We start from the raw sequence: 14,803 nt of genomic DNA on the forward strand, positions 1-14,803 counted from the left end.
GTACAGTACACACAGCGCAGTACACGAGACTGCGTACAGTACACACAGCGCAGTACACAGTGCAACACACAGAACAGTTCCCAGCACAGCTCACAGTACAGCTCACGGTACAGTACACAGTACAGCACACAGCACAGCACAAAGGTCTGGGTACAGTACACAAGGCAGCATACAGTACAAAGAATACAGTACAACGCACAGCCAGAGTGCGAAAGAGCAACAACATGCCTCCGTCCACGCAAACTTTCTCTTATTATAATATATTAAATTATTATAATATATTTACTAGCATTAATACACGAAAGCGTGCGATTATATTATGATATTATAATATTAGGATATTTATATGGGAATCGAGCACGCTTCGCCACGAATTGAGCCGGTTCAGCACTCGAATTTCTTAACTATCTATGTATCAAATAACTAATCCTACTAATATTATACATGCCAAAGTTTATAACGATGTATAAGTAGTGTGTGATGTGTAAGTAGTTATGTATTTGTTGCTCTTCGCGCAAAATCTACTGAACCGATTGCAATGAAATTTGGTACGTAGACAGCTGGACAACTGGAATAACATATAGGCAACTTTTTATCCCGATATTCCTACGGGATACGGACTTACGCGGGTGAAACCGCGGGGCACAGCTAGCTAGTTGTGCGGTTTGATCCAACTTAAAATATAGGATAGTTTTTATTATTTCATTTTAGACAAATTTCTCAGGCGGAGTCAGGGCGTGCATCTACTATACATATAGTATTTTCTTGTGTTTGATTTTACGCGAGTATTATACATTTAGAAATTAAAAACTTTTTAACGGATTTTAAACGCGATTTATTCATTATATTATTAATCCGACGTTAAAAAAATACTCCACATACCAACTGCGGAGAAATAAGTGGAGGTAGTTCGCAAACAACAATTTTTGTACGACCTTCAAGACATATAACATCTCAGTCTCCCCGTGACCACGCTCGCTGTAAAGTGTTCGAAACGTCGGGTTAATAATATAATGAATAAATCGCGTTTAAAATCCGTTAAAAAGTGTTTAATTTAATATACAAATAGCCAAGCTCCGTTTACATATCACTTACCTATAACTCTAAGCACTAACAATAAATCTCGCAAATAATTCAGCGAGCCCGACATCAACCGATAATATTTATTGCATTCCGAGAAGCCCATAGCTAACAATACTATCGCGCACGGTTTCCATTGTCGCACGATAATCACGTGACGTGGTTGAGTGTGACTGTGTTACACGTGGCTTAGACTCGATAATGCTTCAGTAACTAAAGAAGCGAAAATTTATCTTTTAAAATGTACAAATTCTATATAAAACTAGCTGCGAGTGGTTTCACCCGCGTAAGTCCGTATCCCGTAGGAATATCGGGATAAAAAGTTGCCTATATGTTATTCCAGTTAGCCACCTATCTACGTAGCAAATTTCATTGCAATCGGTTCAGTAGTTTTTGCGTGAAAGAGCAAAAAACACACAAACACATCCTTACAAATTTTCTCATTTATAATATACTAGCTGCGCCTCGCGGTTTCACCCGTGTAAGTCCGTAACCCGTAAGAATATCGGGATAAAAAGTTGCCTATATGTTATTCCAGTTAGCCAGCTATCTACGTACCAAATTTCATTGCAATCGGTCCAGTAGTTTTTGCGTGAAAGAGCAACAAACACACACACACACACATCCTTACAAACTTTCTCATTTATAATATAACTAGGAAGGATATTAGTGGGATAGGATGTGAAATGTTATATGTTCCATGTTCTTGATATGTTTAAGCTCTATAGCCTTTCTCAATAAATGGGCTATCTAACACTGAAAGAATTTTTCAAATCGGACCAGTAGTTCCTGAGATTAGTTCGGTCAAACATACAAACAAACTCTTCAGCTTTATAATATTAGTATAGATATAACAGACAATAATATAAATAGTTTCAGATATCAAAATAGACTAGTAATCTTTCTATCAGCAGTTCCATATAACTCACATGCCTACCTCCGTTCTTTCCGTTTTTTGTTAGTTTTTCTGACGTCACGATTTTCCCGTATCGTGTGTAAGTGGAAACGCGTACACGTTTATTGGTTCACGCCAATCAGCGACGGGCCGAACAATCGTCGCTTCGTCGAAACATTACTATAACCGGTCGAGCCGTTCGCCATATTCACTTATAAAAGAAATACAATTGTTCGAAACTTGTGTTGTACTTGGTACACTAGCTGCGCCCCGCGGTTTCACCCGCGTAAGTCCGTATCCCGTAGGAATATCGGTATAAAAAGTTGCCTATATGTTATTCCAGTTGTCCAGCTGTCTACGTACCAAAGTTAATTGCAATCGGTTCAGTAGTTTTTGCGTGAAAGAGTAACAAATATACACATACACATACATCCAAACTCACAAACTTTCGCATTTATAATATTATTAGTAGGACATCACTGCAAAGTATCATCAAAGTCGGTACAGTGGTTTGCGTCATTGAGACTTTTATAAAGTCAGAGCCTCGTGTACCTTGCTTTTCTTGGGAAATCTTGCATGCTCACGGCCCCCGGGGAAGGAGTCGTGGGTTATGTCGGATTCCTACTGTCTCAAGCCCCACTGTGTTCCATGGAGCCGCTTTGATGAAGGCATGCGCAGATAAATTGAAAAATCAATTTATCTCCCGCACGCTCGCCCGGTCTCGAACCCCGACTTATCGATTTTGGCGTCCGAGTTTCTCACCACTGAGCCACCACTGCTATGGCCCTAGTAACAACAATCTTCGAGTACTGGGAACAAATAGTTATTTAATATCAAAACATCGCACCTGAACGCCAGATGGTTGTAACAGTATACCCTGATTTTTATCTCGCGTCAGCGAAATTTCAACTGGGTTACGTTGACCCAGAGAAGAGCTTAGTGGTTGACTGACCTCCGTCTGACTAAAATTTGATTTGGCTTGGTTGTATTTGTTGTTGGAGCCTTATGCTTGGTCTAACTAACTAAAATTATTTAAAATGTTTTTTTTGTTTGATTTTACGCGAGTATTGTATATACATTTAGAAATTGAAGACTTTTAAACGGATTTTAAACACGATTTATTCAATCATAAATCGCGTTTTAAATCCGTTTAAGTCTTTAATTTCTTACTAAAATTTGACTTGAATTAAGGACAGAATGGGCTCTTGTTGGAGTCTTATTGCTTATATAAGCTTCACCTGTGTGTTTAACCGACTCCTTTACACTGGATTTTGACCCACTGTAAACAGTCGGATTTAATTCAAATTTTGTACACTTAACAAGGATCGGTGATAGCACAATCACTTCATGAGTTTATCTTATTATCCTGATTAGGATTACCACGGTTACGTTTGCCCAGAAGAAATTCTCATGAGATGTTTTCAAGGTATTTGCCGAGATTAAAAGTAGTCTGTGTTAGTGACACAGGCTATTAGCATAGTTAGAAGGTCAGAAAAAATCACACTAATATTATAAAGATGGAAGATTGCTTGTTTGGATGTTTGTCCGTCATTCACGCTGAAACAACTGAACGAATTTTGATGAAATATTGGTATACAGACAGGGTGTGAGCTGACTTCTGTTATGGGATACATTTTATCCCGATTGAATTCGATAAACAGAATCCACTTACAATAAACAGGATCTTGATATCCGGGCGGAGACGGGACTAGCGTCTAGTCATATCATAAAATCACACAAACAAACACATTTTCGCGTAGTTTACTAGCTGTGCCCCGCGATTTCACCCGCGTCAGTCCGTATCCGGTTGGGATATGGGGATAAAAAGTTATTTATATATTATTCCTGTTATCCAGCTGTCTAGGTACCAAATTTCATTGCAATCGGTTCAGTAGTTTTTGCGTTAAAGAGCAACAAACACACACACACACATTCTTACAAACTTTCGCATTTATAATATTAGTAGGATTAGTAAGGCTTACATATCATGAAACTACGAACAAACTAAGAGATATTTCATATTTTTTCCACACACAGAAATAATATCCAAATAAAATACACATAAAAATTACAAAGCAATTATTTGAAAATAATATATCAAATAACGTAAATTGTTTCAATTAAAACTCAATCTTATTGCAATGCAACAAAATACATTTTAGCGGAACAAGCTTGGTACGTGCCAAAGTGGTTTAGACGCAGATTGCTTCCGCGACGTCAGCATTATCAAAACTATGGAGTCGCTTTGTTTTTATTGTATTGTAATAAAAATTTTACAATGGATTTTTTTTTTATGTCATAGCGGGCAACTGAGCTGGTGGTTCGCCTGATGGTAAACGATCAGCACCGCTCATGAATAATCGCAGATGCTTAGACCTCTGTGAATGGGTTGCCGGTTTTAAGAGATCAGGGATGAGAATGGAAAGAAGGAATGGACTGGGAAGGGCTAGGAGAAGGAAATATGCCTCCGGCTCCCCCACTCACCGTACGAAACACAATAGCAAGCTATTATTTCACGCCGGTTTTCTGTGGGTGGTGTTCCCCGGTGTGAGCTGGCCCAATTCGTGCCGAAGCGTGCTCGACTCCCACAGTGAAAAAATGGATAACATATTTAACTGAAACTGAATAGAAACACACGGCTCTTCTTAATTATTTATTATTTGTTGTGATTCTGCATATAATCATGAAAAACTATTAATATTAGAAATAGAATTCCACGATTCATGATAGTTGTCAAAAATTCCATGGATTCTTAGAAAAAAAGCTGAAAATAATATAAAATTTAATTTTAAGTTTTATAGCAATTTCAATGCTTAAATTTAATTTTTAGTTTTATAGCATTGAAATGCTTTATAAATGAGAAATTTTGAAAGAATAGAAAAAATTTGATCACGAGGCAGGATTCGAACCTGCGTATCTTGCCTAACCGTAGCAACGCCTAGCCTCTCGGCCACCCGTGATCCCGCCACAGTAATCGAATTTCTTCTACTCTTTCGGTTTCATGTGCCTAAAGGGCACCCCACTAATATAAAATTGTTTGTTTCGCTTGTGGTACATATATAGCCTATTAGGCTTCGCCCGGATATCGAGATTCCTCTCTTATCCCGAGGGAGCATTTAATCGGGATAAAGTATCCTATCACCCAAGTCAGCTCATACCCTGTCTACATACCAAATTTCATCAAAAAACGTTCAGTAGTTTCAGCGTGATTTACGGACAATCATCCAAACAAACAAACTTTCACATTTTTAATATTAGTGTGATGTCACTCAGTGTATTTTGCATTTTTCGAAAAAACGGTACAAACATTGAAAAATCTAAAAATTTCCTCACTATAATATTAGTAAATTAGCGCTCTACTTATCTCTAAACACAAAAATCGTATCATTAATCCAGGGTGACGTGTAAGACAGATAAACAAACACATTTAATAATGATAAACACGCGCGACTCCATGTCTTTTTGTTCACGAACCACTCCACTAGGCGTCAACTGCCAGCATAATTGCTACGCCTACAAGTTTCAAAGAATCGATCCCAGTAAAATGACTACAGCATATATTTATTAGCGTATATCCACACTAATATTATATATAGAAAACTTTTGTATTTTTGCATGTTTGTAACATTTCCACGCAAAAACTGCTGGAGCGATTGTGAAAAATTCTCACACCATTAACAAGCTACACTGAATGACATGCTATATCTACGTACCACGGACGAAGCCGGTGCGAACAGCTAGGTTATGTTTTCTGCAGTAAAAAATTAAAATAATATACCTAGTTTAAAAAAACACGCTGTCATTAACTAAATTGTCTCACTTACTCTTTTACAGACCATTATTACTAACTAGCTGCGCCCCGCGGTTTCACCCGCGTAGGTTCGTATCCCGTAGAAATATCGGGATAACTAGTTGCCTATATGTTATTCCAGTTGTTCAACTATCAACGTACCAAATTTCATTGCAATCGGTTCAGTAGTCTTTGCGTGAAAGAGCAACAAACGCACACATCCTTGCAAACTTTCGCATTTATAGTATTAGTATAGTATGATAGTAGGATAGGATGAGTAAGGAATTCATTTAATCCCGACGATCCTAATCAGAATAGCAGAATAAACTCAAGTCTATATGGTCATTAACCATCCTTAATAAGTGTAAAAATTTGAATTCATTATATCCGTTTTCAGTAGATAACCGCCACATATCATAAAAGAAACCATGGTTTACATATATATATATATATGTATATATAATTGGAATCTCGGAATCAGCTCCAACGATTATCATGAAATTTAGTATATAGGGGGTTTCGGGGGCGATAAATCGATCTAGCTAGGAATCTTTTTTAGAAAACGTCATATTCGTGTTTTATCGACTTAAACTTACTTTTTTAACAAATAGGAGGCGTTTGAGTAGGCCCAATTTATTATGACTCTTCCTGACATCTATTGGCGAATAATAATACTTAAATATAATTTCCAAAAAACATAATTCATAAAAAAAACAAAAAAAAAAATACCGAGCTTAGCTCGGTCATCCAGGTACTATATAGCATATATAGCCTATAATATACTATTAGTTTCCTTCAACCCGAAAATCAAAAATAACCTCAACAATATCAACAATCTGTTTAAATTTAAAACAATAGAACGCGCCCCGTTTAAAAATCGAACGCGGTTCAAACGGCGGAAGTCGAGCGCCCTCTATGGTTAATTGGCGGAAGTGATAGGTTTTTGTGTCAACAGATTTTTTGTACGCGTCACGGGGGGTGTAATTTGACGCACTGCAGAAATTATTTTTTCGCTTCATATAAATTGAAGAGGGTGATGAAATTATATTATGTTTGCTTTTTTTTCTTATTTACTCTACAAATATAGCACTAATAGTGAAATTTGGAACGTTTTTATTTTAAACACTTCACTACATAGTATAAAACAAAGTCGCTTTCTTTGTCCGTATGTCCCTATGCATGCTTAAATCTTTAAAACTACGCAACTGATTTTGATTGGGTTTTCTTACAGTGATTCAAGGGGATGGTTTATATACATATAATAACATTAAACTACTCCGAATTTAACGTATGCGAAGCCGCGAAAAAAACTAGTTTAACTATAATACTTAAATATACCAACATAATTAAGAAACCTTTTTATTTATTTAAATTAGTATTATTTCGTTCTTTCTTAATGTTTATTTTTCAATTACAGAGTAGCGTCACTCACGGGCTATGAACCTCAGGATTTGATAGAGAAGACCTTATATCACTACATCCATGGAACGGATGTACTGCATATGAGATATTCGCACTGCACACGTGAGTCTCACATTTCTTTTACTTTTCCCCTTTTATTAACCGACTTGAAAGAAGGTACACTTAATGTATCTTATTATTTCAATGTTATGTAGTACTTTATGCTTTCTTTTGTTAAAGAAAACGTAATTAACTCGAACTACAATGTCATAAATTCATTTTTTAACAGACTTCAAAATAGAAGGCGATTCTTAAATCGAGTGTTGTAAAATATGTATAAAGCTGAAGAGTTTGCTCGATTGAACACACTAATCTCAGGAACTTCGGGTCCGATTTGAAAAATTCTTCCAGTATTAGATAGCCCATTGAAGAAGGCTATAGGCTATATATGTACCACTTGCGAAGCCGGGGCAGACCGCTAGTTTATACATACATATATACATACCTATTAGTGCGATTTCTACAATTTAAACTTCTCTCCCCAAAACCAGTATTAACAAAGGGCCAAGTGACCTCCCGCTACTACCGGTTCCTCACCAAGTCCGGGGGCTGGGTGTGGATGCAGAGCTATGCCACTATAGTCCACAACTCGAGGTCATCCCGACCACACTGCATCGTGTCTGTTAATTATGTGCTCAGGTAATATAAATCTATTTAATTCTTAATTTTTTTTTCTTCTTTTTTCCTTTTAATCCCATTTTTGTTCTTGCTATTCTTCTAATTTACAAAATCTATTAATATTTTTCTTTTATTTTTGCTCTGGGTTAGATTTAGGACAGAATTTATTGATATACTAAGTGTAACCCGCGGCGTCACTCGCGCGGTACCCGAGGAAAAGCAGCCATGTGCTAATCTTAGCTATAATCAATGTCTATATTAAAAAATGAGTAACAAACATACATACATCCATCCATACTTACAAAATTTCGCGTTTATAATATACTAGCTGCGTCCCGCGGTTTCACCCGCGTAAATCCGTATCCCGTAGGAATACCAGGATAAAAAGTTACCTATATGTTATTCCAGTTGTCCAACTATCTACGTACCAAATTTCATTGCAATCGGTTCAGTAGTTTTTGCGTGAAAGAGTAGCAAACATGATGCACATACACATACATCCATCCTCACAAACTTTCGCATTTATAATATTAGTAGGATAGGACGTTCGACAAATCAGATTGTGATAGGGAAACGATATGTCGCATTACTATATGTAGAGGTAACAATTTGAAGAAAACCCAATGGGTGAAGCCAATTAATATATTCCTACAAATTCCAGTGACATAGAAGAGAAAAACCTCATCCTCAACATAGAGCAAGGCCCGCCCAAGAGTAACGAGCCGCACGCGCCCGCACACGCGCACACGCACAGACAGACGGAGAAACTGAACGAGGATTTCAGCCCAGACTCCAGCTACACCTACCCAGAATACTCGCTCCCCATAATGCCCAGCTACGACACGCCGGACGAATACCAGAATGGCTACCAGGAGATATTCTATGAGAACTACACGGAACCGGAAGTCGCCAATTACGCGTATCCGCAGACGCAGCGGCCGTTTTCCGCCAGCTCCTCGTCATGCAGCTCCATAGAAAGCTCCGAAGTCAACCAATTCAATTATACAATTTACTATGGCCAAAATCAAAATGGCCGACCGGATGGCAATTTTGGCGGGAACTTCGGCAAGCTGCCGAGTCCTTCAGTACAAGATGGTTACACTAGCGTGATAGTGGATAACACGCAGCAGTTCCACCACGGCAGCAACGTTAATGAGTTTGTACATTGATACCGCGCGACTGAGAGCCTCGCGTGAATTGTTTATAAAAACTTCATAGTGAAATGTTAATGCAATAATTTTAAATGTACATTTTTTGTACGTGACATATCTATTAAAATTGTATAAAGCAGACATATTTATATCGCCATTTCGACAGATACTTGAATGATAATGAAATTGTTATATTTGGTTTTAGTTCAAAGTTTCATCATTGTGGAGGACAAATATATTAAATGATTTTGTTTAGAAGTCATTAAAAAACGTGGTAAATGTAAATATCCTTAACAATAATCATCTATATGCATGAAAATTAAAGTTTATGAATATTAGTGGCTTAAGAATAGACCCTTGAAGCACCTCAAGATTCTCTGTACAAATATACTTGAATATGCCTTAAATTATGATGGTCAAGCACTAATACTAAAGGCTCTGAACGACTTTTTTTCATACATTCTGGTTCTATGAATTTATAAAGTAAATACCTAAAAACCCTATGATATACTCAAATGAATGCTTTCAAAAATTTAAATAGTTAAAAATTATTTAATAATATGTATATTTATTGATCTTGCCTTAAAATTACGCATATTATAACATATATTTATATGCCGATAAACATATAAGTTTTGTAAATACATAATTTGTATAGATTTCTTTATAAAATTGTAAATAGCTTTAGGTACAATAAGAAGAAATAATCAAATTAATTATAATGAGAGGATTATTAACATTTAAAATTTGATATTTTAAATAAGATTTCATCTTTTTCATTTCATAATCAAATAAGATTTTAATTGTTTGCAATAGACCATAGACATTTTCTTCTATTTTTACATTCTCTTATCGTGAAAACTTGTAACAAAATATCTTTTATATAAAAATAATGTTATTTTTAATTGTACCTATATCACGTACTAGACAATAATAGACATATAATAATTAATATAATGTAAATAGTAATTAAGTGCTCATTATTTTCATATATATTTAGTGCTACTTAAAATAATAATTTATAATGGAAAAATCATTGTTTTTTCTTCAAACGAATGCCTACTGCTAAACTACTACTGCTACTACTAAACACCTTTTTCAAATCGAGACCTAATGAAAGATATGAATAAAATAATTATATTTAAGTGAAAGTATAATAAATACATAATTTTCTGCTAAAAATTCAGTGTACATTTTTAATCTGTGGCTAATTGTCAAAAATTATCATTTATACATTAATGATTTTGCAATCTTTTCCCTCTTATTATGGTAAATGTATTATATTATTAGTTTTAACACACATTAATAATTATATTATAGTGGTTATATACAACGGGATATTTTAAAAGAATATATGTGTCTATGATGAAATTATAGATTATGTATTTAATTTAACTTCAATTGATATTATTTTTGATCTGTTTCTTTTTTTTTATTTTTATTTATTCAGAGCCACAGATATTGTAACGCTAGTAAGAGCTGGTTATCCTAAAAGGTAGTTTATAGTATCTTTATTTATGACAATATTGTTAGCCGAATACTGTTACACAAATATCGTCCGTCTCTTTTCCACACTCGTAAGCTAGAAAGAGACAAAACTCGGTATTGTATATTATTTTATATTGTAATACTTTATTGTTTTGCATTCATAATATTTGTAGAAATTTGAGGCTATGATTATATTTCAGTATTAAAAAGATCTGTTTAGTTGTATTTTATATTATAAATTTAAATTTTAGCTTTAATCAAAATTTGCTTTAAAAATTACCTAGATAATTTTTTTTGTGGCCATTGTTTTTCCGAATATAATATAATATGATTGTAATATATTAGGTTATTTTTAATACGAAAAGATCATAAGTGCCAAAATACGGACTGAGATCGGCTAGTCGGTAACTGTATATGTAAAATAAGTATCATTTTTATTCAAGCTTTTGATAATGTAATGATTAATAATGAAATATATTTATCTAGTAATGGATTTTCTTTTATTTTTTCAAAATCTACCACTCCACTTGACAAATAATATAATATCCTAACTCTATTCCGTAAGTATGAGTTATTAAGAACTATTTATATTTGAAAAGTGAATTTAACTGGATTCATTTCTTTATTACATGAGCGAGTGAAATTTTCCATGATTTGATAAAAAAACATCGCCATTTCTTTTGGTACAATCACAGATAATATAATACTGTACTAGTATAATAGATAACATAATAAAACAGATTAAACATCATATTATCTAGTTTATAAGCCACTTTCTCCTATCCTAACAAATGATTCGCTCTGACATTACACACATGCATGGCTGATTACCTACTTGTCCATTAAGAAAATGTATCATAGACTATCATAGGCAATATACCGTTGCTAACATCATTTATATGAAAGGTAAAGCCGATAAATAAGATGATTTCTTGTGTTTGGTTTCACGCGAGTATTATACATTTAGAAATTAAAAACTTTTCAACGGATTTTAAACGCGATTTATTCATTATATTATTAACCCGACGTTTCGAACACTTTACAGCGAGCGTGGTCACGGGGAAACGTCGGGTTAATAATATAATGAATAAATCGCGTTTAAAATCCGTTGAAAAGTTTTTAATTTCTAAGATGATTTCTATCAGAAATTTGCTGATTTTCTAACCTTGATAGCTGTACCCAAAATGCGATATCAAAAAATAACCCTACTATTTGTATGCTTCAAGGCAGTAGGAAATTCGCAAACCAATATTCAAATAAAACAACGAAATAGAAAAATAATCATTTATTCTATTACGTCTGACATTAAAAAGGTTTTTAAAAAATAAATTTAATTTTCGCGCCCTCTATGGAGCGCAGCGCACACTTGTTTCAATAAAAGGTTAGAAAGATTTTATTTGTCATGAGGCGGGAGTCGAAGCCCCACCTTTTAAACCGCCCGCCAAACCTTAGCAACGCCTAGGGGACCATCCATAAATTACGTCACACGAAATTTGGCTTTTTTTGACCCCTCCCCCTACTCGTCACAGCCTTGTCACATTTTAGAAAGCCCTTTCACCCTTATGTGACGTCAAACATTTTCATTTATAAGAAGTTATTTTTTTTTTAATCTAAGCGAAAAAACAATTTCAAATTTCGAATCAAAGCACATATTTTAAACCTTATCATATGACGACACCCCTCTTGCCCTCTGTCTCATTAAGTTACATTTCAGTGATACCCTACCCCCCATTTAATGTGAGACGTAATTTATGGATGACCTCTAGCCCCTCAGCCACCCGTGATCCCGCCTCAGCAATCGAATTTCTTCTATTCTTTCGGTTTCATGCCCCTACACACAGGGACACCCCACGCCATCTATTGACCTTCTCAACCAATATGAGACGTTATTTCAATGATTACAATATTGTATCGATGGAACGCGGCCTTTGATTATAAAAAGCATTTAATGCTATTTAACTAGAAATAAAATTACAAAGCTTCGCTTAGTCAACACTAGATGGCGTTCTATTAAAATTAAAAATTAACCTACACATAAACACGTCTAAATATTGTCAGCAACAAAACTCTGCCCACGCTTGTATTAGGCAGAGTTTTCTTAGACAATAGATTTTAAACATACGTTTTAACAACACGTGATGGTACCGTAATAAGGTTGTAATTTCAATTAAGTATGTTATATACAAACGTCACGCGGACATTTTTTGGCCTTAATTTTAATCTTTTATTTATTTCTTTACCTGTACTGTACATGACAAACGAAAACACACAGAAACAATTACATATACAAAGGATATAGAAGAATCGGTGGCCTTATCACTGCGCAGCGATCTCTACCAGGCAACCGCGGGAAAAAGGTAAAATAGGCGAAATATGTTTTAAATGTTTCATATTAATGAAACTTGTTTATAGTACGTCGATGTACAAAAATAAAAAAATCACGAGGTAGTTACAGGTAATCATTAAAGTACTATTTTAGGCACTCAATAGTCTCTCCCCGTCCTCCCGTAGGGGGGGAAATATCACATGCAGCGTCAAATCTACAGTCAATCCAGATCCCAGTCAGATGCCCCAACTCTTACCCCAGTCAAAATATTATAATCTCTTCAAAACCATCATCGGCTCAGTTATTTCAAACGCTTCAATCAGATCCTGAAAAAAAACATTGATATAATAAATTCATTTCTACATAATTTTTTTCACTACACATTACACTGAAAGATAAAAAGCGAAATAAAAATCTGACTTTCAAAGCTGTTGCATCAATTTCTAATGATGTTAATATAATGTACCATTATTGCAATTATTAGAACTAGCAACAGGATCTGTTATAGAAAATTAAAAACATAACACTAGCTGATGCCCGCAGCTTCGCCTGCGCCGCCGCGTGAAATAAGCACATTTACAAATGATTTAGTTATCCCAGGGGAGCATTTAATCGGGATGAAAATTGTCCCATCACCCAAGTCAGCTCACACCCTATCTGTAAACTAAAGTTTCATCAAAATCCGTAAAGTCGTTTCAGTGTGATTGACGTACAAACATCCCAACAAAAAAACTTTCACATCTATAGTAATATTATAAAGCTGTAGAGTTTGTTCGTTTGTTTGAACGCGATAATCTCAGGAACCACTGCTCCGATACGAAAAATTATTTCAGTGTTAGATAGCCCACCTATCCAGGAAGGCTATATGCTATACATGTACCACGGGCGAAGCCGGGGGCAGACCGCTAGTTTAGTGATAAAAGAACAACAATCGCTCACCCTCCACCTCTCCATGTTCATCGACACAATGAACTGGTTCTCATCAGAGTCATCATCAGCCTGCACCGTCTGTGGCACAGGTTCCACAAACGGTATGCCATACTCGGGATCTGGGGAGAAAAATTGTTAACATACAACCTACTAGCTGCGCCCCGCAGTTTCACCCGCGTATTTCCATATCCCGTAGGAATATCGGGATAAAAAGTTGCCTATATGTTATTCCAGTTGTCCAGCTGTCTACGTACCAAACTGCATTGCAATCGGTTCAGTAGTCTATTTCGTGTAAGAGCAACAAACACGTACACATCCTTACAAACTTTCGCATTTATAATATTAGTAGGATAGTAGGACTATTATTATTATAGTAGAAAGGTAGTAGGATATGTCAGACAAAAAATGTATATCATGAAATTATCTAGAAAAATTATCTGTACCGTTTTTTCAATAACACTAAGTATTTTTGAGAGAAAACTATAACAAAATTTTCTTACACTGTATTCTCCATGATAAATATGACTAAAGCAGCCGAGATATCATTGGTTGTAAGTTAAAGGGACTTATACATTTATATTGACCGCTAATTCTAAAAATGTGATGTTAAAAAAATCCGGGTCCCTAATTTTGAATTTAGTGTTAGCAGTGGTTTGACTTATTATGGTAACTGTTATTTACCATAATAATAATTATACCATAATAATAATAAAGCTAATATTATAAAGCTGAAGAATTTGTCTGTTTGAACGCCCTAATCTCAAGAACTAGTAGGTTCGTTCTGAAAAATTCTTTAATTTTTAGATATCCCATTCATTGAGGAAGCCTTTAGGCTATTAGGACCGGGACCGCTAGTAATCTAATATATAAAATTCTCGTGTCACAGTTTTCGTTGCCATACTCCTCCGAAACGACCGAGCTTACACCGATTTTGATGAAATTTTTTGTGCTTATCCGGTATCTACAAGAATCGGCGAACATCTATTGTTCATACCACTAAATGATAAGAGTAAGGCAGAACAGCGTTTGCCGGGTGCAGCTAGTACATAAATATATAGAAAAAA

General features: G+C 35.2%; 2 protein-coding genes across 2 annotated transcripts in view; one reads left to right on the top strand and one right to left on the bottom strand.

The window, feature by feature from the left end:
- Nucleotides 1-9,129, top strand: part of LOC119839299 (protein single-minded) — a 14,560-nt gene extending 5,431 nt beyond the window's left edge. The window contains exons 6-8 of the mRNA XM_038365540.1: nt 7,183-7,289; nt 7,718-7,865; nt 8,506-9,129. Of these exons, the coding sequence (XP_038221468.1) occupies nt 7,183-7,289; nt 7,718-7,865; nt 8,506-9,013 (763 nt within the window). The 3' untranslated portion in view covers nt 9,014-9,129. The remainder of the gene's footprint in view (nt 1-7,182; nt 7,290-7,717; nt 7,866-8,505) is intronic.
- Nucleotides 9,130-12,697: 3,568 nt separating this feature from the next.
- Nucleotides 12,698-14,803, bottom strand: part of LOC119839284 — a 6,236-nt gene continuing 4,130 nt past the window's right edge. The window contains exons 6-7 of the mRNA XM_038365520.1: nt 13,749-13,858; nt 12,698-13,135 (exon numbers count right to left, since the gene is read on the bottom strand). Coding sequence (XP_038221448.1) covers nt 13,079-13,135; nt 13,749-13,858 — 167 coding nt within the window. The 3' untranslated portion in view covers nt 12,698-13,078. The remainder of the gene's footprint in view (nt 13,136-13,748; nt 13,859-14,803) is intronic.

This window comes from Zerene cesonia, unplaced genomic scaffold (assembly GCF_012273895.1).
Source record: "Zerene cesonia ecotype Mississippi unplaced genomic scaffold, Zerene_cesonia_1.1 Zces_u011, whole genome shotgun sequence".
Classification (NCBI taxonomy): Eukaryota; Metazoa; Arthropoda; class Insecta; order Lepidoptera; family Pieridae; genus Zerene; species Zerene cesonia.